We start from the raw sequence: 25,215 nt of genomic DNA on the forward strand, positions 1-25,215 counted from the left end.
TGTTGAAGAAGGAAAGAATGAAGTATAGAAGATTGCAGAAAAAAATCCTGAATAAGAAATTCATAAATTTAAGTACTACTAAGTTTAAAAGTGATGCATCGAAGGTGTTGACGCAGATGCAGTTAAGAAAAAGCAATAAGCAACAGTGGACCGAGGCCGAAAAAAAATTTTGTATGTCACTTTTTTACAAATCCCCAGCCGCATATAATCATTTGAGAAAGCAAGGTGTAGTACTAGCTGCTCCGACCACCATTCAGAACTGGTTACAAGCCACCGATTGTTTACCCGGACTAAACGATGATATATTTGAAAATATTAGGAATAAGTTTGCTGATTCATCAATTAAAGACAAAGCATGCGCTGTATGTTTCGATGAAATGAGCATTAAGGTTGATTTAGATTATACAATGAAATTTGATATGATTGAAGGTTTTGAAGATTTTGGTGATGGTGACCGTTCCCCCAAAGTTGCCCAGCATGCACTGGTGTTTGTTGCCAGAGGAATTTACACTAAATGGAAAATCCCTCTGGCATATTTTCTCTCGAACAAACCCGTTGCTGCTGATATTTTGATTAATTTGATTAGATCTGTAATTAATAAATTGTTTCAATGTGGGCTGTTGCCAAAAGTCGTGGTGTGTGACCAAGCCACCACAAACGTAAAGGCAATTAAAACTTTGGGGGCAACTAAAGACGATCCTTTCTTTTTTATTGATGATCACAAGATTTTTGCAATTAATGATGTGCCTCATTTGATTAAAAATATAAGAAATAATTTGATTGACAATAATTTTGATTTAAATGGAAATGAAATTTCATTTAAAGATATAATTGAGGTGTACAATATTGATAAAAATAATAAAAGTAAATCATTAAGAAAATTAACCCCGGTGCATCTTAAACCGAATAACTTTCAAAAGATGAAAGTTAAACTTGCGACTCAAGTTCTGAGTCACTCGGTCGGTGCAGCGATAATCACGGCAATAGATAGCGGAGAACTGAAAAGCGACACGGCAAAAACCACAGCTGATTTTGTAATGCATGTCAATGATTTATTTGATTCATTAAATTCAAAAAATAAATTCGATAAAAATCCATACAAATGCGCTTTAACTAACAATAAAAAATCACGTGTATACGAAATCTTAATTGAAGGGAAAAAAATATTCGCCGATTTGAAAAAAAAGATGATTGGAAAAAATAATTCAATTAAATTGACAACCCCCCCTTGCTTCGAGGGTATGCAGCAAACAATTAATGCCGTTCTTCAGTTCTCCGCCGAAGAATTTTCTGAGGGCACCGACGTAAATTTTTTAATGACCAATAGATTAAATCAAGACGTGATCGAAAATTTGTTCGGAATTTACAGAATTAGAGGTGGGTGTAATCGAAATCCAACATCAAAAAGTTTAAGAGCTATGTTCCGATTAAATTTACTGAACAATTTAATTAAATTAGAAAATACAAATTGCGAATCAGATAATGACACATTTGTGTCAACCACCAACCAACCGAATACACAACGACTTGAAGGGTCAGAAATAGCGTCTTCAATTTCAACACACCATATTGAAAGCGAAGAAGCTATTGCTGGTCCTTCCAATTCAGGAGCTACCATTTCTGTTTCAGAAATAGTAGCCTCTGTAAACATACCAGGATCCACGAATGAAATAACTTTGGAAACATGTTCGGTTGTATATTTTGCAGGTTGGTTGGGCAAGGTGTGCGTTGAAAAATTTGATTGCTCAATCTGTAAACAAGTATTGCTCAAGAATGAAGTTGATTTATTAGATAAAAGGGAATTATTATTGATTAACAAAACATACAGCAATATGCTTACACCGACGTTAAAATCACCTACTGATTTCTTGTTACAATTAGTCGATCGACTGCTTACTTTGTTTAATAATAGAATCGACTTCATTCATGAGAGGAACTTGATTACAAATTTGATTAATAATACCGAAATTCCTGATGATTATCACGATGCAACTCATCTTGATTTTTTGATGAGAAAATTATTTCAAGTTAAGATTCACGATTTTTGTAAATCTAAGAAGTCATCATTTGATTCGAAATCTAAAATAAAAATTTTGCAACACAATTAACACAAATAAAGATGATTATAATATAATTGATGATTTTAACATTTAATTTCGCTATCGACCCGTGATGCGACTGTTAACCAACTGCAACAATTGCAATGTATATCGTTTTGACGGATCTCATTACATTTATTTATGAGGCGAATTATTGGTAATTAAGGTCAGAATAATCTGTGTATGTGATCGTCGCACCTAAGGTCCTAGATCCTAGAGTTGATTATGCTTGCTGCATGCTGCATGAAAAGGTAAACATAGTACTAGTATTATATGATCTGTGACATAGTATTGCGGTGGAGCAACAACTAGTGCTGCACTTTTCAGAAATATTGTATAATTCATTTTAAAATTCTAGCTGTTACACTGTGAAAAAATCGCATCTGTAGCCTGGCCACATAATTCAATTGCACAGAGGATTAATACTCGAAGGCCATTTTATATCCGAGATTTTATACAAAGAAAAACGCATTTATTTCAGACGAATATGTGTCCATAGTTTGTTAGTAGGTAATATGAAAATACTTAAACAACTATATTTAGTGCCTAAACTTAAGTGAAGTGAGGAATAGGTAGGTAAATCATTCGACGCCCTTGTGGAAGGATGTGAGAGGTCTGCATTTCTGCTTTTGAGACTGTTGCATGTCGCGCCCCATCGTGTGGGGTGATCATTCGCTCGCTGTCTTGAGCATGGAGACAGCTGTGCGTCTGTGAAGCGAGGCCCAGTTCCTGACTAGGCCACTGTCCCACCTCCCCGCTACTACGCTCAGGAGGCTGTGACTGTGGCGGCTGACGCAGACTTTGCAAAGCGTCGCGGCACAGCGCGGCAGCCGCAACAGCACCCTGTCCAATGTACGAGTATTCACCGAGCGAGCTTATAAATCACAGGTTGTCTACTCCACGGTTATCTTTGGCTATCAAAAATAAACATAATGTCCTCTCTTAACTTTTTGTTTTTTTTTTTATTTAAGTAACTCAATGTTTTATCAATTTACTTATAGGAATATATTTTTTGTTTATTTTTAAGAAATAGAATCACATAGAACCTGACATTAACATGTTTTGCTTTTTTAAAAGTATAGTACCTACATTGTGCAACATGGGGCGTAAGTATAATATAATTATATTTGTCCTTTTTTAACTACCAAATCTTGACATCCGCATCCGCATCCGCGGATGTGAGTCTTTAAATATCCGCATCTGCATCCGCGGATGTCAAAAATCTGCATCCGCAACATCCCTGGACCCTACGATTATTATTTTTTTACGAATTTTTAGTTATTATAAAAGTTAGGAGCATTTAAAATTTTATATTTGTATGAAATCTGTTTTACGCTCCTAATTTTTACAACAATCAAAAATTCGAAAAAAGTCAGACGTAGTGGCATAGCTAAGGTTAATATTATTCTTACCTATGTACATAAAATTATGTACCTACAAATGTTTTCCATAATTAGGAAAATGGGATCTACGTAACTATGGAGAGAAGCGGCCGCCCCTTTCCTCTCAATATTGAAGGCCCGACCAGGTGTGTCTCACTCCGACACTACACTCTTTAAATAAAAAGGCGGCATGGGCTTTTTTCTGTGAAAACAAATACTTAAGAACGTTGCTTTTGTAAAATATTTCTATGATATTTATATTTCTTGCACCATTTTTGAGAAAAGCACTATATATGACTCGGCTGGAAGGCTACTTGCTGGCTTCGGATTCAATTAAACGGACTCCCAAGGTCGTCCATTTAAAACGAATCCTCAGCCTGCAAGTTGCTACTTCCGAGCCTCGACAATAATGTACTATTATTTACTTATTTTTGGATAAATATAAGACGCGCTAGTAAAAAGTGGCAACATTTTCTTACTTTTTTTGGTCTTGAATTAGGTACGTTTTGCAGTATAAGTAGGTAATTAAAAAATCCAAATGACAATGAAATTCTGAAGAAAAAAAAAGGTTTACTGTGTTTTATTTTTCAATCATATAGGTAGTTTAAAACACGCAAAGCAACACTCGTTCCGAATCAAGCTCGTCCAGTCGCCCGGCGAATGCCCGGCGAGAACGGCGAGGCGCGAGGCTAGCACAATGTACTATGGCGCGACTCAGGCGTGAGTCACGCTAATTGCCTCTCGCGTGTCTACTGCACAAATCAAACGATGGGTAGGTACCGAGCTCTTTATAACTTAGTTTATATGAGACGGATGGGTACCTAGTCTACCTAGTAGTCTATCACGCAAGCGAAATACTTTTGCCAGTGCGTCGCCACTTGACGTCCTATTGCGTGCACAACCACAGCTTAAGACTTGAATTTTGACAACCCTTAATAACCAAAATAAAAAAATCGTAAAGAAATAGTGACATTCAGTAGAAAGGGATAGCATGATTTGTTCCTGAATCGCTGTCAAACTTGGGTTTTGTAGGAAGTGTCCTTTCTGTACGGTAGTAGTACTACCTACTATTATTTATTCTGTGCTGTCGCAGCGCTCCTACTGTGCTAAAGACAGTAGATCAGAGAGAGAGGACACTGGAGAGCCCTGAGGAGGTACTGTTAGAGGACGTTCACTAATTACGGTATGGGGCATGCCATGATGGCACGCACTACGTCCTGCGGCTTGATCTACCCTCTAGGCCCTAATATTTATCTACGATTTATTTATTTATAATTTGTTATACAATACAATACAACTATGAATCTCCTAATGACTTCTAATATGAGTCATGTTATTACCTTATTTGGCGATCGGTCTGGCCTAGTGGGTAGAATGACCCTGCCTGTGAAGCCGATGCTCCTGGGTTCAAATCCCGGTAAGGGGTCATCCATTAATTACGTCACACGTTTAGGGGGTGGGAGGGGGTCAAGAAAATGTGACATGGGGGAGGGGGGAGTCACAAAGATTGTGACGTCATTTTAACTTCTTCACTATTCATCAGTAACCGAAAATTAATTTATATTTTTTTATTCGCTGTACTTTTAAATAATGAGGTTTTGGAAGTAGGTAATTTTCAGTCCTAATTGGTTTTGTGTTATAAAATTACTAATATTTCTTTTACCAAAAATATTTTTTTATTAAAAACAAATGCCGAGTTAGTATTGCCGATTTCGTTGAAAACAAAATTGCCTGTAATGTGACGTCACACCAGGTGGGGAGGGATTTGCAAAATGTGACCAAATGTGACGAGGAGGGGGGAGGGGTAAAAAAAAATCATGTGACGTAATTAATGGATGATCCCTAAGGGCATTTATTTGTGTGATAAGGTGATCGGCAGAGTTGGTGCCACACGGGGTTAATGACCTCAATCAATATGCTAATATGGATATGCCGCGTGCCGTGGGAATTCCGGGATTCGTGTTGTATGACTTACTTCTACAATGTTTCTAATTTTAATAAGTTATTGAAATAAAATTACAGTATTATAAAATTAATAAATGTAATAAGGACCAGGGGTGAAGGTTTTACAATAGATACAAACACTAAGCAAATAAACTTTAAATCACAACATGCGAACTTAATGGTCTGAGGAATATAAATAAACATATTTTCTACTAGAAATGGGTTATCAACCAATTACTTATCATTAAACTAGAAAAGGATAGAATTAACTAATAAAGGGCCACTGTTTGCCGTCTCTTTCGTCCTAGTTTAGATTAGACGCAAACAATAGCAATTCCAACTGTGACCTTCGATTCGACAAGCCAGCTAGTCAGGTGAATGGTTATTTATTACTTTAGACAACACTATATTGCGAGGCTTCTGGCATCATCTAGGCCAGAATCAGGTCAGTGGCTACACGCGTATCCCTCGCCTAACACCGGCACCTTTATAGACCCAGAGACGCTTCGCATAGCCGCTGGTCTCCGGCTAGGTGTTGCTGTCTGTGCCGACCACAACTGCGCCTCATGTGGATCTGAAGTGGATAGCCTCGGCCACCACGGGCTCGCCTGCTCTTCAGGTGCCGGTCGCCTGTCTCGCCATTCCACCCTCAATGACATCCTGAGAAGGGCGCTTGTCAGTGCCGGCGTTCCCGCCGCTCTGGAGCCCCAAATAGTGCGGAACGACGGTAAGCGCCCTGACGGGATGTCACTGATTCCCTGGAAGATGGGTCGTGCGTTGGTATGGGACGCCACTTGCGCTGACACGCTAGCGGCGTCCTACGTCCCATCGACCAGCAGGCGTGCTGGCGCGGCGGCGGACACTCGGGAGCGTCTAAAGGTAGCCAAGTACAGCTGTCTCGGCGCCCAATACGAATTCGTCGCATTTGGCGTCGAGACACTTGGTTCGTGGGGCAGAGGCGCACATATGCTCCTTAAGGAGCTTGGGAAAAGGTTAAGGGAGGCAACGGGTGACCCCGGCGCGGCCAGCTTTCTCGCGCAGCGAATTGCCATCGCAATCCAGCGCGGGAACGCTGCCTGCGTGTTGGGCACCCTCCCGAGGGCACCAAATTTTGATAGGTATTTTTAATTTTTAGTTTTAGTTATTTTAATTGTAGTTAGTTTTAGTTTTATATTCCTATTTATGTCTTATAGTAATTTATGTAATTTAATATGTTATTACTTGGTTATATTTAAAACAATATACACTATATTTAACACGGGTGCAAAAATAAGAAGTATGATATATAATTTATACGGGAAATTGAAATAATACCTGCACTGTAAAAGTGTAAGTATCAATGTTTTTAAATAATAATGATACAATTTATGTGTTTATTCAGTGTATAAAAGTCCATTTATAAATAAATAACACTCAATCTTCTCATACTCAAATTACTTTTTCGACCAAGATCGCGGCGTTTGAGTCATCTTCATATTAAGATTTCTAGTAGGAATCCCGTGGTGTGGCACCGACTTTGCCGAACACTTGATGACTGATGAGCACAGGTATTTGTTCCTGAGTCATGGGTGTTTTCTATGTATTCATTGTTTATTTTCTGTTTTAGGTAGGTACTTAAAAAAATAAAGTAACTTAAACTTGTCTATAAAATAAAACTAAATTGAAACTAAAAACGAATACTGAATAAAATAAAAATCTAAGAAATTTGGCTCCTTTGGCTTGGTGCCGAGGACGCTGGCAGTATTTCCCCACTATATTGCGATGCTAAAACGTTGTGCGAGAAAGCTGCCAGCTCTTCGGTCACCAGTGAAATAGATCAGTCTTTTTGATAGCTCTTTAAAAAGCTGTAGAGCATTAGACCAAGGGTCTCACAACCCTAAATGGCATAAAAAATACTCGGAGCCGAGATATATATATATATATATATATGTCGGGCTCTCGGCTCCGAGTATTTATATATATATATATATATCGTACGTTTTCTGAGAAAGTACCTACCCAATCTACCCATTAACACAAGCCTCCTTATGCTTATCGTGGGACTTAGTCAATCAGTCTAAGAATGTACTATGATAGTTATTTGGGGCATTGTCGAAGGCGCTTACGCCATTATTAACGATGTTCTGATAAAAATACAACGCCACGCGACGCTGTGCGGCGTAAGCGCCATCGACAATAAGGTCCCTTTTCATAGAAAAACTTCACATTCATTTATTTAATATTTAACTTGAAATTAAGATTATTAAGCGTTTATCATGCTAAAGCTACATTCGCTTAGTTTCGAACGTTTAATGAACGTAACGTAAGTATCAAATCTTTCGTATCGGCGCAACCTTGGGCCTCTCAAGGCCACGTGCACGGCAAGCAATGCATCGCATACACAGACAAAACATCCTACAGACTGAGCATAGTCGCGCTACCCCCTCTGCCATGCATACGGTAGTTTTACTCCATGTTCGAGTCGAAAGTGTCTTTGTGTGACGTCCGTGTAGGAACGGAACAATCACGGCACGGGACTTCGCTCACCTCGTCCCGCGCACCCCCGCATTTTTGGCATCATCGGTTGCATGAAATAATTGCTCTAAACTCGGTCTAGAGGATTCCTAATCTATGATCGCATAGCGCCAAGAATATTATTATTAAAATAAATCATAGCGCTTATTGACGGCGCAGCAACTAGTATCACTTCTCTCTCCTCGCTCTTATAAAAATGCCATTTGTCAAAAAAGGACAACCATACTGTTGACAAGATGAACTTCTAATCAAAGTGTTGCCTTTTTTGGTGCATCCAGGCTGTGTAGGTGTGCGTAAAAACATGTATGTGTGCTCTTTTAGGGATGTGAAAAGTCGATTTTAATCATGTTATATATCGATAAACGCTACACAGCGGAACGAAATAGCTATTAATTGAAGCTTCAATATCTTCGTTAAACATAAACATAATTGAAATGCTAATGGATAATATATAATATAATAAAGCAATTCAATTATTGTGGGACACATATTTTAGTAGGTATTTATGTATTTAACTAAATATCTGAACTTTCCCTTCCCTGCTGGGGCGTGACGATAAAATTGTGATCTGATAACCACAATAAAGAATAAAAGCGTTAAAATTAAACCTTTGAAGTAAAATTAAAATTGCAAGATATGTCGATAGTTTATCGATATGACTTTATCGACATGGCTACAGCAAGGTGGAGTTACATTGTTAATCGTATACTAAACAAAAGTGGTAAAAGTGACAGCTCGCTTAGACGTAATCTTTAAGTATATATTATATCTATGGTTTAGTCCCTCACGGAGGCACGCGTATACTACTTCTATAGGATGCTACCTTCTATGACGATTAACAATGTGAATCCATCTTGCTGTTTATGTTTTACGAAGATACTTATTGAAGCTTCAATTAATCGCTATTTCGTTCCGCTGTGTAGCGTTTATCAATATATAACATGATTAAAATCGACATTTCACATCCTTAAAAGAGCACACATATACGTGAAGCGGTGGTGGCCGAGTGGATATGACGTCCGACTTTCAATCCGGAGGTCGCGGGTTCAAATCCTGGCTCGTACCAATGAGTTTTTCGGAACTTATGTACGAAATATCATTTGATATTTACAACTTGCTTTTCGGTGAAGGAAAACATCGTGAGGAAACCTGCATACATCCGCGAAGAAATTCAAAGGTGTATGTGAAGTCCCCAATCCGCATTGGGCCAGCGTGGGGACTATAGCCCAAGCCTTCTTGCGAGTGAGAGGAGGCCTGTGCCCAGCAGTGGGACGTATATTGGCTAAATTATTATTATATACATTTTTACGCACACATACACAACTTGACACCACCTAAAACGGTAACACCTTGATTTGAAGTCCATCTTGTCAACAGTATGGTTGTCATTTTTTGACAAACAGCATTTTTAAAAGAGCGAGGATAGGGAATTGATACTAGTTGCTGTGCCGTCAAAGAGAACAGACAACGTTGGGGCCTTGCGTCGAAGCAAGGTACCTAAGCGATGAGAACATGACCTATGTATAACCGCGAAAATCGAAGTTCGCAAATTGCAGGCATTTTTCTCTGTCACTCTAATTACGCCTTCTTTGGAGTAAAAGAGAAAGATCCCCGCAATTTGCGAATTTCGGTTTTCGCGGTAGCCCCTCTGTGTTTTGTAACGATACTTTGACGCCTTACTAAAGTACCTGATTAAACTTCAATTTAATAATACAAAAAAAGTAACAAAAAAGTCAAATTGATTTCATTATCGTAAATTGACTTAATATGTAAATAAATTTGAATTATGTCGCCGATATCAGAAACGCCATCTAGTGATAATAAACCTTAAAAGTAAATGTGACGCGTAGGTTTAATGCTTCAAAGCTACAACAGATGTCGCAAGAAGGTTATTTCAACGCAATTTCAACGCATGTTAATCGTAAGAGTTTTTTTAGCTCCGTGTGGCTCCGCGCGCCATCTAGTTCGTGGCTGTGAACTAAAAAATTAGCTACAAGTATAAGAAACTTAGGACGGTGCGCGTTTTTAGTATGGGATTGGGTATCTGTACTAGTATTATATGATCTGTGGTCCCGTGACATCATCGGCGCCATGCCGTAGTAACTCTAAACTTAATATTGTCAACCTTATTACGTAGGTGTAAGGTATACAATAGAATGATTTTAGCTACCGCGACATATTTGTTAGTGTGGAGCTCCGGGTGTAACTTGTTGTACTATTACGTCAGTAATACATTATGTAGATGCAATCTTTTTATATTATTGCGTCTTTCAAATGAACATATAGAACAGATAAAATTGAGAGGTATGCGGAAATGGGGTCATTATCTGATATTAGGAACCTATTTATAGACTTTAGACAAAAACGCATTTAATTCAATATATATTATATTATGTCACCGGCTATCTGTATTATTCTGATATTGTATACAATACATAGGCAATGTCTATACATTGCCTGGCCTAGCTGGGGCGTCTGGGTCCATTGCATGATTTAGGTACCCAGTGTAATGTATCAATTCCTAGAGTCTAAGTACCTGCTAGTACACCGGCAATGTGTAAAATAGGAAATTTTATATTATTAATTCGACACAGTTAAGTATTCTGTACGGATATGAAGGTCGTTCTTGTCTACGTGACAGTGTGATAAAACGGTGTCCGTCACTTTCTATCCCACGGTGTTAAGCCTTTATAAAGCAGAGGGAATATATTTCCACCACATTTTGAACTTTATTTCAAAGTGATAGGGTTCAATTTTGCATAATTCCTGACACCCTTATGCCTTATAAAGGGTTAAAAAGTGACAGTTATTTTATGACGTGGATAAAGATGGATAAAGCTATCCATAATACGCCGACAGGACGCCATGAACCTACTTTCCGTTCTGTGTGCGACTTCAAGTTCAGTGCGAAATGAGTAGAGGTAATATAACTCACGTGTGTCCTCGAGAGAGGGCGCTGCGGCGGGAATCACCGGCGCGCGACGCGGGCGCCGCGGGCGTGGCCGGCGCCGCGCCTGCGCTCTCCACGCGGCCTGCAGCAGACAAAGACTCTAGCTTCTGTATTATGAAAACTTGTAATACAAACACAAGCCTCATTTTAACACGTAGGATTTTGTGGTAGAAATGGAATGGCGTTCTGTATGTGTTAGTCGTACATTTAATCATACTAGCTTCTACCCGCGACATCGACTGCATAAAAACTATCATATATGCCTCCCCGGGACTCAACTGAATATATCTCCATACTGAACTTAATTTGAATCGGTTCAGCAGTTTAAGCCGATCTTCACAATAAGCCCCTTCCACACTCGTGCGCGAATCGCGTCGCAAAACCGCGGACGCGAGTGTGGCGTCGATTTCGCAGATCTGCAAAATCGACTTGTCCACACTCGCGTTCGCGGCTTCGCGCCGCGATTCGCGCACGAGTGTGGAGGGGGCTATAGATGCGAATTCACACATCGCTCCGGTGTGTGGACATCGCTATATAGGTACGCACATAGCGCTGTCACGCTCATACACCGGGAGCGCCGTATAATTAATAGTGAATAAGTAACAGAGTTACTTTCGCATTTATAACATTAAATAAATCTTGGTTTGGGATTTTAACCATGTTATAGAATCTGTAGATACAGCAAATATCTCCATTTTAATAATAGGTACGACAGTCATGAAAACTATACGTAGGTAGGTATGCAAGTACTAGGCAAATGAAAAACAAAAGAGCCACACCTCCGAGAAAGTGGGCCGCTATCATGAAAGATCAACAAACATTACGTCAAGGTTTGCCAAGGTTTTACATTTATCTGAGACAAAACCCAAACCAGCTTCAACAAATAAGATGAGGCGACATTTCGGTTCGGTGATACAAATGTTTTTCACCGGGCATTTTTATAGATAACTTTTATAAAACTATGCCGATAGTTTAACAAACATGGCATGGTCACAAGGGGTTACCAATACCGTATATAGCTTAAATACAACCTTAAATACCCTGATCACTTACAGTTCTTCAATCTATTCTCTAAGACCTTTAGAAAAAAGGAAGAACATTGCTCATTGTAAGATAGAATTGGCGCTTAACCCTTTACCAGGCTAAGGGATATATCGACGCTTATCATGAATAGTGGCACAACTCAAAATGAAATGCTATTGCATTTAATATTCTATCTTTTACTGGTAAGATTTAAAATCGAACGGCATTTCATTTTGTTTTATGCCACTAGAACATGTGTTCTATTTTCGATGAGTAAGACTGACATTCGATTGTCATTTTGGAAATGTCAGCTTGGTAAAGGGTTAAACCACTTTGGCACGCCTAGTCTTACCTCGAAATTGATCTATAGGAGACTGGCTAGCACCTGATGATCCGCTGCCAGCAGAAGGTACAGAGGCTGTAATAAATATTGTTTTTGTTATCGAATTTAAAGACATGTGATATAGATGGCGCTTGACGGCCACATACATTATGGGCCATTATTATGTTGGGTAACTCTATTAGTCAAATTTGACATTTGACAATTCAGTATCCACTGGTTAGGCACATGGCACAGTACAACGCTGTTTCAGCTGTCAAACTACGGAGCATGTTTTTTCTAAGACTATTTCTCTATTACAATCAATAACTTTCTGGTATAGTATAATGAACAGAAAACAAAATAGTTTTTGTGTTCTATGGTAGGTCAATTCGCCAGTAACTGGCCGCTCTAAACTAAAACTGAATTCTATTCACCTACAAACAGAATTAAATTTAGTATAAGGCGGCTAGTTATTGAAAACTCAAAGTATAAAAGGTTTCAATAACTGGCCAGCCTTAGACTAGAATGAACTCTGTTTATAGGCGAATAGGATTCAAAACCGGCCAGTTAGTGGCGAATTACCCTATAATGGCGTACCTCGTTCGCTTTGCTTGAGCCTGGCCTGCGCGCGCTGCAGCTCCCGCGACCAGGCGCTCGTCTCCGCGAGCCCCTGGTCGCCGCACAGCTTCACTATCAGCTTCAAACCTGAAAGCATCATCGTGTTAGCTGAAACAAGGCCATTCCTGCCCTCTTGGCCCTCGGCTCTACTGTGTCCGTAGTCAATCTAGATACACCAACTCTTTGAAACAACTGCTGCTGTTAACCTATTTCTATTAAAGATAACAATAAAATAGTTATTTGCGATAAAGTGCGAAAAAGAGGAAATTCGAAACGATTGGCGATAAATTAAAACACGACCGAAGGGAGATGTTTTAAATCGACACGAGAAAGAGGGCCATATGTACTGTAAATCGTTGCGAGATACACGTGCGAATAAGTAATTCGCAACTCGTGTCGATTTCAAACACTCCCTTCGATCGTGTTTTGATTTATCGCCACTCGTTTAGAATTTCCTTATTTCCGCACTTGTATCGTAAATAACTATTTTATTGTTATCTTTAATAGAAATAGGTTAACGGGGTGTCTAGCAAAGGTGACAATCGCTTGCGCTAATACAACGAAACGCTTTGTGTTTCTCTAATGCTCTTCCATATTAGTGCTACAATGATGTTTCGCATCGCAATCGCACGTATTCAGTACATTGCGGCATTTGAGCGGTCGGCAAATTAAGTATCGCAAATCCTATACAATGATTAGTGACGGTGACTGTGGACCCCATCATAAGACATACCATAGGTTGAAAGTGTTTCTACATACATTGCACGTTGTCGGGAAAGCGCGCGTTCATTTTCTTGAAGAGCGACAGCGCCTCCTGGTAGCGGCCGCTGGCGCGCAGACAACCGCCCATGAGAAGGCCCCATTGCGGCTGTAGGTAAATAGTCACATTACAGTCATATCTGTTGCCGTATGTTTATTCAATTTATTCATATAGGCGTCTCGTATATACACACATAATTACGTATTCGTATATTTTCCAATTAGTTTTTGAGCATGTATAAAAAAGTTTATACCTAAGTAAGTACTTAGGGGAAAAAGTGTCTTCGTACTCTTTTTACTCTAGAGAGCTAATAAATATTTGTAAACAAATTAAACGCCGTCTCGTTATTCCGCTTTAATATTAGTGTATTTCGGTGTTGATAGGAGCGATGTTCAAAAACTATGATGGTTTATCTACAAAATGAGATTTGTTCGAAGATTCAAAAAATTTGAACATACCTATGTAATTCAAAATAATAACCACTGTGCCAGCGAGTGCAAGGAGTCCTATTTTTACAAGCTCTTATTTACTTTCACCTGACCGTTGTCTGTCTGTAATCAAATCTTGCGAGTGAAATTTGATCCACTTCCCGGTTTCCGATTGAGCTGAAATTTTGCATGACTGATAAATCGGATGACAATGCAATATTATGGTACCATCGAGCTGATCTGATGATGGAGACCGGAGGTGGCCATAGGAACTCTGTGATAAAACAACGAAACCTAATTGTGTTTGGGGTTCTTAGAATTGTTTCGATGAGTATTAGTTGCCTGTGGAAAAAAAAGTACAGACGGCGATAAAAGCTTGTACCAAAAATGAAATTTTTGCCAAAAACTTATTTCTATAATTGTTTTTGTGAATGGTAACTGCTGAGCTTCACAAATGTGAGGTGTGTGGACTCACGTTGCTGGGCTGCAGCCGGGCGGCGCGGCGGTAGTACTGCAGCGCCAGCTCGGGCTCGCTGCCGCGCGCCTCGCCCGCCAGCCACTCCAGCGCGGACACGTCGCAGGGCCATATCGCTTCCACCTGCATTGGGCTCAACACTTTAACCCCCTTAGGCCCACTTGCACCATCCTACTAATCCGGGGTTAAGCAGTTAAACCTAATAACCTAATGTCAAATTGTACTGGTAACCATGGTAACTCCAGGTTTAACCGGTTATCCCCGGGTTAGTAGAATGGTGCAGTGCAAGTGGGCCTTATTCATAAAAGTTTACTAAAGTTGACAAGCCGATAATAATCGTTCGTCCCTTTCCATCGTACCAATACGTCGGATAGGGACAAACGATTATTATCGGCTTGTCAACTTTAGTCACAGAAAACCGCTTGGCTTTGGAGTAGGTCTGTGACATTAGTACACGTTTATGAATAAGGGGGTAAGTAGGTATTGTAGTTGAATCTCGATTGTGTACGGAGCGAATATTATTATCGGATTTATTAAAGCCCAGGTAGGGCAGGTAGTATAGGTTGTACTTACGAATTACGCGATTATGGTACGGCAATTCGACAACCCTCTGTTATTGCACCGTTTGTGTAGTTAGTATGTCAGTGGCGCCAGCAAAATAGATATCAGAAAGATGAATATTGGCGTCTTGTCTCTAAGTGAAGTCATTGAGAGAAACAAATATGTATAGCAAAAAATATTTTAAACATAGATTTGTAAGTTCGTTAAAAGAAAGGCGGTAAAAAGTTACACGGAATAATACGTACGTCCTGGTAGTGATGCTTGGCGGTCTGCGTGTCGCCTATCTCACTGTACCACTGCGCCAGGGCGCAGGTCACGCCCGCGTCCCAGCTGCCGACTGTGTTGTACCTGCACAGTTACACGGATAACACGTACGTCCTGGTAGTGATGCTTGGCGGTCTGCGTGTCGCCTATCTCACTGTACCACTGCGCCGGGGCGCAGGTTACGCCCGCGTCCCAGCTGCCGACTATTTTGTACCTGCACAGTTACACGGATAATACGTACGTCCTGGTAGTGATGCTTGGCGGTCTGCGTGTCGCCTATCTCACTGTACCACTGCGCCAGGGCGCAGGTCACGCCCGCGTCCCAGCTGCCGACTGTGTTGTACCCGCACAGTTACACGGATAACACGTACGTCCTGGTAGTGATGCTTGGCGGTCTGCGTGTCGCCTATCTCACTGTACCACTGCGCCAGGGCGCAGGTCACGCCCGCGTCCCAGCTGCCGACTGTGTTGTACCTGCACAGTTACACGGATAATACGTACGTCCTGGTAGTGATGCTTGGCGGTCTGCGTGTCGCCTATCTCACTGTACCACTGCGCCAGGGCGCAGGTCACGCCCGCGTCCCAGCTGCCGACTGTGTTGTACCTGTACCATAACCATAAGCGTATGTAAAATTCTACGTTACTAGGGGCTGGTTGCACCACATTTAGCGGACTTATAAACGTCGTTATATTAAGGCCAGGTCGCACCAACCACACTTGACGTACTGATCAACGATAAACAGGCGTGAACTATGAAACTTCCCATGCAATAAATATTTAGCGAACGCTTTAACGCTTTGGTGCAACCGACCCTAAGTTAAATCAAATTCAGCGACGGTTTGATGTAATGTAACCGATCCGATACTAGGTACTTTTGTGGTACGTGTGTACACGGTATATGGTACCCGTCAGAATGTAGCCTAAAACTAGGTCAAGATTAGTTTATTTTTACAGAAACTTGGGCCTTTCTTCGTAAAATTATGAAAAGCGTTAACATAAAAAACAATGGTAAAGATCTACAGCCCGGTCCCTTATGTTCACTAAGGCCGCCTCAGGAGAGACGAGTAGCGTTTTTAAAATGGGGTCTATCGCGTCGCTACGCGGTACCCAGCTAGTGTGTAGCTTGAAAATAGAGCTCAACGGTACACAGTACGCAGCTACACAGTACACAGATAGAGTACCAGTGGTCGGGCGCGCTGGGCGCGGGCAGGGCGCGGGCGCGGCGCGCGAGCCCGGCGGCGGCCAGCGCGCGCAGCGTGCCGCCCGCGCCGCCCGCGCTGCGCATGCGCGACCAGCGCGCCGTCGCGCCCGAGTGGGAGCTGCTGCGCTCCAATGCCAGCGCTAAAACCACAGAATTAATTCTTGTTTAAGTCAATGCGGCCAATTCCATCAACAAGCGTTTTTTTTCTATGACAGTACACAATTGGTAATTTTCTCGACAAAGCAGCGATTGCTGAAAGCTAAAATGTTTCTACTAACTAGGAAAGGTACTCAACTGTCCGCCTCCGACCGATTTGTTTTTTTTTTTTATGTATGCCAGAGAGTATAGTCTGAAATAACAGACACGTATTTTTTTAGCTGACCAATCTCAACCTTTTGGGAGCGATTGTCCTCCAAAGTACTGAAAAGGTGACTGATGCAGTCTGTCGAAAAAGAGTTGAAGATTAGGTACTTTAAAAGCCATCTGCAGTCTTACCTAAGTCATGCATAGCGATGAGATCGGCGGGATCTAGATGGCTAGCCGCGGTGAGCTGCTGCGCCGCGTCCCGCCAGGCGTCGGCGTCGTCGGCGTCGCCGGCGGCGGCGGCGGCGGCCAGCGCGGCGGTCACCCGCGCCGGGCACGAGTACGGGTCATCGCGCGACGCCGACTCGCTCAGCGACCGGGCTTCCGCGAAGTTTCCCAGCTGGAATTAAGAGGGGGCGTAAAACTGAGAAATTAGAAGGGAACAAAGGATATTGTACGCCGCGCGAAACTTGCGACGGAAGATATGGGCATTGCGCAGATTATTACATTTTACACACTTCAGTATCTAAATACCTAAATATACTTCTGTTTTAAATATTGCTCGTCGTGGCCTTTGGCTATATCAGCTATTTTATTCTAAAATATATTGCTGTGCGGGCAATATCACGTTCGAAATGACAATCAAATATCAATTTTGAATGCTTCAAGATCTAATTTTGGCCGGTATTGATTATAGGATAACTGAATGCAAGGAGATACCGCATAAGCTACGAAGGCCGCATCCGCGTTGGCCTCGGCGCGCAGCACCCGGTCGCCGGGGTGCGCGCGCGCCACGGCCTTGAGCCGCCGCAGCGCGCGCGCCCCGGCCGCCCTGGGCGCGCGGCCCGGCGCGCGCAGCGCCGCCAGCGCGCCGCCCAGCTCCAGCCGCGCGCCCGCCGCGCCGCCCGAGTACCCGCGCAGCGCTTCCACGCACCACGACATGCCGCTATACGAACGTATAATTAATATTAACGGCGTTACTGGTGTTACCCTTGTACCTTTTTAGCGTATTCAGTGTCCCGTGAAAACACAGAGAATTTAAAAAAATATTTTGAGAATAAGACACATCGGAGTTATGTTAATTTAACAAAAGTGATTATTTTGAAATCTCAGGGTTATTAACGGCGAGTTTCCCTGGCAAATAGTTTGATTATAGTACACAGCTTTATTCATAAACGATTGTTTTTACTCTGCTTCCTACAAATTGGTTTTAAAACAATGTATGACACGTTTGACGATAAATATTTATTTAGGGCATTATTTCTCATATACCCTTCTCGTCAGATTCGTTATTTTTCGTTACGTAACGAAACTGAGCTTAGGTGAAATATACGCCAAACGTTTCGTTACAGCAATTATGAATTTCATTTTTTCTCAGCTTAGTTACGAAATCCAAAAGGTACATTTTATCTGCAATTCACCTACCTACCAAGAGAGGTACACTGGCGTCTCTGGACGACATTATGGCTACTGGCGTGAACGTCCCTGAATAGGACTATACAGGGTGGAAAGATAAGTCCGGCCCTGGAGGGAAACTACCTTAAATCCTTAAGCTGGCTCATTTTACTTAAAGGAGACATTCCTTTATTTTTAAAAAGAAACAAAACAGCATTCAAAGATTTTCAAAAACTCACTTGCCTCGCCCGGGACTCGAACCGTCTAAAAATTCCAAAAAAATAAAAACTCGCAATTTTATTCTACTAATCGATACAGTTAATGTATATGTCGCAGTCGGATCGTATAATCCGCCGTATTACATTACGGCTAGCCGTTTTCAAAAACAGGGGCGTTTTGAAATGCGGCGGTTTAACGATTAGCCGTATTGAATGCGGCTGAATGAGAATCCGCCGGAATGTATTCGGCGCCATACGTTCTTCAACACGGCTAGCCGTAATGTAATACAGCGACTCATTAGCCGCCGCTTTGACAGTTTTTAGTTCCCATTTTTAACACTCGTGGCGCTGCCTGAAAAACGCTGGGGTGTCCATCAAATCTGGAATTTGTCGGACTGTTTCTTTAAAAAAAAAAATTTCCTTCGCAACTTAACTAGACGGAGCCCCGCTTCGCGGGGCTCCTATTTCTGAGCGGTTTGCCCTTCGGGCATCTGAAGCTACCTAACGAACCTAACCTACCTACCTATTGATTAAGTGAGACGTCCGTGAAAACATGACACTTTGGGGAAAAAAGCGTAGGTAGGTAATTAGGTTAGGTTCGTTAGGTAACTTCAGATGCCCGAAGGGCAAACCGCCCAGAAATAGGAGCCCCGCTTGCGGGGCTCCGTCTATTTAAGTTGTGAAGAAAATGTTTTGGAAAAGAAACACATGTAGTGCGGTGGGACCATGGTAGAAATAAATTAAATTGCAAACATTGTCAAATTCCGGTTACGTAGGCGACCGAAAGAACTGGTCACTCTACAATGTACGATGCGGCTAAACGTAGGCCGCCTTATTGAAGAACGTATCGCAGTGACAATCCGGCTAATCGTCGAACCGCCGCATTTCAAAACGCCCCTGTTTTTGAAAACGGCTAGCCGTAATGTAATACGGCGGATTATACGATCTGACTACGGCATATATATAATGATAACATTTCTCCAAGAAACATTAGGTCTTACACTCGTCTGTCGTACAAAATATCCATAAAATGTAATATTTGAAGAAAAAAACAAAAATACTGTGAATGCAGTTTTGTTTCTTTTAGAAAATAAAGGAATGTCTCCTTTAAGTAAAATGAGCCAGCTTAAGGATTTAAGGTAGTTTCCCTCCAGGGCCCGACTTATCTTTCCACCCTGTATATACCCCGAATCTCGAGATACGCTATTGCGAAGAAGACCCTTAAATATTTTAATATGAATTATACAACACTTTTTGAATGTAAAAATAACATGTTAATGTTTTACTGTTTACACCTACTTAGCTACAAATAAATAAATATTTGGGTACAGTCTTACACGTATTAACCTACCCAACCTTTCATATAAAACAATACACTCTTTTTTAGGGCAGTCGTGTGAAATAGTTATTTTCACCACACCAGCTCGGAAAGGCTTACTTTGCACTTCAAAAACTGATAGCAAAATTGCATTTTATTCACATGTGAGGCAAAGTAATCAAATGCAAATTCTGAGTTGTTTTCTTATGTTTGCTGGTAGAATTGAATTTTAAATTGTTGATTTTGGATGATAAATATGTAATAACATTCTTTTGGATTTGATTTGTTTTGATTTTGTTTGATATTTTAAGTTTAATATGTGCTTTGGGTTGGTGTGGTGAAAAAAATTGTGTTTCACTCGGGGGCAAATTTTGTTTAACCCTCGTGCTTTGAAATCCTCGCAACGCTCAAGATTCCATTTTTCGAACCACTTATTCAGAAGGTTAATAATAATTATATAGGACATTTAAAAGGAAAGTATATCAATAAATCCGCTTTATCGGTCACGGCAACAACTTGGAGGGTAAACCGGAAAAACGTGACGTGAAATTAATAACATGTTATTCCTAAGTATATCTCTTGATTACACTTATCAACCAACGGCACGTTGTTTATTTCTAATCAAAATCTAGATTTTATCACACCTCGTGGTATGATTGTCGATATCTTACTTATTTATGATTTTGCTAATTGTTTACTAGAATATTGAAGCTTAACAGTACACCCTGATCCTAATTTATACTATTGTTTTTACAGTAGGAATCAATTCACAATAGAAAAGTCTAAAACACTCCATCCTATTGACATATATCTAAGGGCGGGCCTTACGAGATTCGAACCAATCGTGCTGTCTAACGCCACAACGCGATTGGTCGCAACTATAACTATAGTTGCGTTAGACTATTTGATTGGCTCGTATTCGTGAGTCACACCGCTGAACTAGCACCATTTCTTAGTGCCCGTAAGGCCCGTCTTTACATATATGTCAATGCTTTATTCATTTTATCTGATTAGTTGATTACCTACTGCAAGCCATAAGAATTACATCATTATATACTTACCTATAGGTATTGTTATTATATAGGCTTATGTGTATTATTTACAGTGACTACTTGGTAGGTATCAGTATCAGTAATAAAAACAAGCGTACTGATGTTGTTTGCCAACGGTCTTATCATGTTGACTTCCTGTATCTAGGCGTATGTGACACGTGTAGAATTCTCAGAATAAAAAACGAATTCATCCTCCATCCATAAAAACAAATTGACTCATTTATTAAAATGATCATCTTCGCGGCGAAGACTTCGCCACTACGGTGGCACGCGGGTAATTCAAATGGTATTTGACAAATACTAGTGGATCTGCGAGTTGTAGACTTCTCTCGAATGCCATTTTTTTTTTAAAGTCACTAACTGTATCGCAAAAAACAACTTAGTCAGTAGAAAAAGGCGCGTAATTCATATTTTCTATGGCATAACCCTTTACGCCTACATTTCTAAAATTTACCGATTTTTTCTACTGACGGAAATGGCTTGATAGACTATAAATATATAGTGAATCCATAGATATGTACTACATTTCTTCACCTCAGGGTGGTATTCAACCTGTCCAATTTCTTTGTCCAATGTGCAATGCGTATCACTCTCTCATTACGCAAAATGTGAGACGCAAATACGGTTTACCCTTGAATTGCCGACAGACATTTCATCGAATTTTATTTCGAAGACAACGCTTCAAGTATTTTCATTTCATCGACAAGTTATTGCGTCCAAGAATCGATACTAGTAAATTTAAATCGGGGACTTTTAATTGGTACTTGAGTTATTTTAAATATAGTTTATATCGTGGGATTTCTTTACGGGTTTTCTTATTTCATTTTGGTTTGTATTTAATAAAATTTGTCACGCGTAAAATTATTTCAATTTGTAATATTTCGTTATCGGAACTAAACGTCAGTCACGTCAGTCGACTCACTCTGTGCGATTATAGCCGTTTATTACTGTATAGGGTGGCAGGTCGCGGGTAGGGTTTTAAAATAATCTAAACCTACTTTGAAACCCGTTCGTGTCTGTGTGGGGTCGCAGTTCTAACCTAACCTAAACCTACTTTGATAGCCGTTCGTTTCTGTGTGGGGTCACAGTTCTAACCTAACCTAAACCTACTTTGAAAGCCGTTTGTTTCTGTGTGGGGTCGCAGTTCCAACCTAACCTAAACCTACTTTGAAAGCCGTTTGTTTCTGTGTGAGGTCGCAGTTCTAACCTAACCTAAATCGACTTTGATAGCCGTTCGTTTCTGTGTGGGTCGCAGTTCTAACCTAACTTAAACCTACTTTGTAAACCGTTCGTTTCTGTGTTGGGTCACAGTTCTAACCTAACCTAAACCGACTTTGAAAGCCGTTCGTTTCTGTTTGGGGTCACAGTTCTAACCTAACCTAAACCCACTTTGAAAGCCGTTCGTTTCTGTGTGGGGCCGCAGTTCTAACCTAACCTAAACCGACTTTGATAGCCGTTCAATTCTGTGTGGGGTCGCAGTTCTAACCTAACGTAAATTTAAAATTTTTACAACAGAAAAATATGTATATAAAAGTGTAGTACGACATATAAAAATGTATTAAAGTAATACGTCGAACAAATGAATTACATTGTTTAGTAGTTATGCCAATTGAAATAATTTGAAACGAATCAGCGATCAATTAATATTCGTAGAATAGTATTTCTACGCAATAAGAAAAATTGAAATAAATAGTATATGAAACATAATAACGCCAAACAATATTACTAGTACTAACGTTTCGATGAATCGTTGTCGATGAAATAATATTCGATGAAAAGTTTGTCGGCAAAACAAGGGTACACCACACATTGGACCAAGATATTGGACAGATGGAATACCACCCTTAGGGCTGATTTAGACGGCTCGCGAACTCGTATACAATTTTAGTTACATTGAAAACTATTGGTTACATCCAATTCAGCCGACCAATCAAATACCGCAATGTAAAAACTCGCATGCGAGTTCGCGCGCCGTCTAAATTAGGCCTTAATCACTCGTGCGTGCACTCACCCCGTGTCGTCGTCGCGCTCGGCGGGGCGCACCAGCGCGGCGGCGGCGAGCGCGAGGCAGCGCTCGGCGTCGGCGGCGGCGCGCCGCGACCAGCGCGACAGCCGGTCCACGCGGAGCACGTCGCGGACCACACACTCGTACGAGCACTCACCCCGTGTCGTCGTCGCGCTCGGCGGGGCGCACCAGCGCGGCGGCGGCGAGCGCGAGGCAGCGCTCGGCGTCGGCGGCGGCGCGCCGCGACCAGCGCGACAGCCGGTCCACGCGGAGCACGTCGCGGACCACACACTCGTACGAATCGTTCTCCTGGGAGGATTTACCTCGTTATTTCACTAAGCACCACTTACACCATTCCACTAACCCGGGTTAACTGGTTAAAACTAGAGTTACCATAGTTACCAGTACTATTTGAGACTGGGTTAAGACGAAACAGGAGCTGAATTTTAAACATTTTAGGTAAATATACCCGTCGCGCTAACGGAAGCGGCTCCTACAACTAATGCGATAAGGACAAGGCGAAAAATCCTGCGTAAAAATCTTAAAAATCGAGGTTTCGTACTCGACTCTTTCCTCCTCCAAAACTTAACCAATCGTAACCAAATTTAGAAATCTGAATGATTATGAAATTATCTGTGTCGGACCGTTTTTCTTTTTTGGCTAATTGATATCAGTTTTGATCTGTGTTGAAAAGATCATTGTTCTATCATCAAAACCCACGGAGGCAACAGTCGAGTACGTTTGTATGGAGAAATTGCCACTCCTGTTGGCTCTTAACGGTTTAACCGCTTAACTCCAGGTTAGTAGGATGGTGCAAGTAGCCCGAACACCGCGATAACCAGGACTCGTGATTACAATCAATAGTAGAACTAAGATGAAATCAATTTTACAGCTCTTACCTTCTCTCTCTTTTATCACTAAATACCATTGTGCGGTCGACTATCGAAAGCGTGCCACCCCGTTCCAAAAGAGACTTAAACCTCTAATATATATGGGTGAAAAACAAAAAGCTATTTCGGAGAAAACACTTCTAGGTAATGTTTTCTACGCAGGTGTGTTAGGCCGTGGGCTGGACGCACGCGAGCGGGGCGGCGAGCGACGCGACAAGTCACCGCCGCTGTTGTCAAAACACCAAAACAGTTTCATTCAAAATGTAAAGAACATTTTTTTGGAACCGGGCGGCGTCTTTTTAGAATGCTTACGTCATCGACGGTGATATCCTGGTGGTAGGTGGGCGGCTCGACGTCCAGCATCGCGTGGAAGGCTGCCTTGCCCCCCTCCGCGTCGTTCAGGGCCACCGAGCACAGGACTAGGTGCAAACCTAAAATAGTAACATGTACGTGGAAATTTAATTGAGAAACATTCTCTACCACGACTTAAGGTACTAGGACCGAATTCTTCGTTATAATATAACTGGTATTTAGAGACTAAAATGTCATAAATCACTTTTTCAAAGACTGCGACTGTGGTAGTAAGCCGACCTACGAAAGTGGAGGCAGGAGATTCGCGTTTCCTATAAAGTATAAACCATCGTTACCCGGTTAGGTCCCCTGGATCTCTATCGTTCTTGCAATTTTCAAATGCTCTTATTTCATCTATCGTTCGAGCATGTAACGCAACAGAGGTCCTACCGCGAACCACGAAATTAGTACGTAAGGGCCAGTTGCACCAACCACATTTGACAGGCTGATCAACGTTAGCCGGCGCGCTCCGGCGTTTTACTATGAAACTTTCCATACATAAAAATTTGGCGAACAGTTTGGTGCAACCGAGCCTAAGTGTGACAGGAAGGCAAAACGTCGAACGTGGTTCGCGGTAGGCCCTCAGAGACGGAAAGTGTAGTAAGTATAGCAATAATGACCGGTCTGGAAATCGCCCTGCTCGTGCATGATGTGCTGGAAGTTGGTGACGGCGTCGCGAAACTTGCCCATGCGCACCAGCAGCAGCCCTATGTTGTGCATCACCTTCATCCTGCAAACGATTATGAACCTTGTTTCATTACTGTTTAGGAGGATAGTGGACCGCTGATACTCCATACAAATGTAGTCCCTATATTTACTTCTGAATATTGACATGATGAAAAATATTTTTTACGATTCCGTCCCCCAAGGATAAAAACGGGACCCGATTACTAGGACTCCGCTGTCCGTCCGTCTGTCTGTCCATCTGTCTGTCACCAGGCTGCAACTCATGAACCGTGATAGCTAGACAGTTGAAATTTTCACAGATGATGTATTTCTGTTGCCGCTATAACAACAAATACTAAAAAATACGGAACCCTCGGTGGGCGAGTCAATTATATGTATCTATATAATATTCAGAGAAGAAAATGAGGACTACGTATGTATCGGGAAGAGGGTCGTCCATTTTCTTCTTAGGGTGG

At 41.4% G+C, this 25,215-nt stretch overlaps 1 protein-coding gene across 1 annotated transcript in view; it reads right to left on the reverse strand.

The window, feature by feature from the left end:
- The window catches only part of LOC134666535 (intraflagellar transport protein 88 homolog), a 42,099-nt gene that overhangs the window by 12,650 nt on the left and 4,234 nt on the right, over positions 1-25,215 (reverse strand). The window contains exons 7-19 of the mRNA XM_063523725.1: positions 24,694-24,803; positions 24,035-24,153; positions 22,990-23,141; positions 18,715-18,717; positions 17,565-17,790; positions 17,037-17,244; positions 16,522-16,681; positions 15,842-15,944; positions 14,516-14,638; positions 13,612-13,720; positions 12,832-12,939; positions 12,265-12,330; positions 10,875-10,971 (exon numbers count right to left, since the gene is read on the reverse strand). Of these exons, the coding sequence (XP_063379795.1) occupies positions 10,875-10,971; positions 12,265-12,330; positions 12,832-12,939; positions 13,612-13,720; positions 14,516-14,638; positions 15,842-15,944; positions 16,522-16,681; positions 17,037-17,244; positions 17,565-17,790; positions 18,715-18,717; positions 22,990-23,141; positions 24,035-24,153; positions 24,694-24,803 (1,584 nt within the window). The remainder of the gene's footprint in view (positions 1-10,874; positions 10,972-12,264; positions 12,331-12,831; positions 12,940-13,611; positions 13,721-14,515; positions 14,639-15,841; positions 15,945-16,521; positions 16,682-17,036; positions 17,245-17,564; positions 17,791-18,714; positions 18,718-22,989; positions 23,142-24,034; positions 24,154-24,693; positions 24,804-25,215) is intronic.

The sequence above is a fragment of the Cydia fagiglandana genome, chromosome 8, assembly GCF_963556715.1.
Source record: "Cydia fagiglandana chromosome 8, ilCydFagi1.1, whole genome shotgun sequence".
In the NCBI taxonomy this organism is placed as follows: domain Eukaryota; kingdom Metazoa; phylum Arthropoda; class Insecta; order Lepidoptera; family Tortricidae; genus Cydia; species Cydia fagiglandana.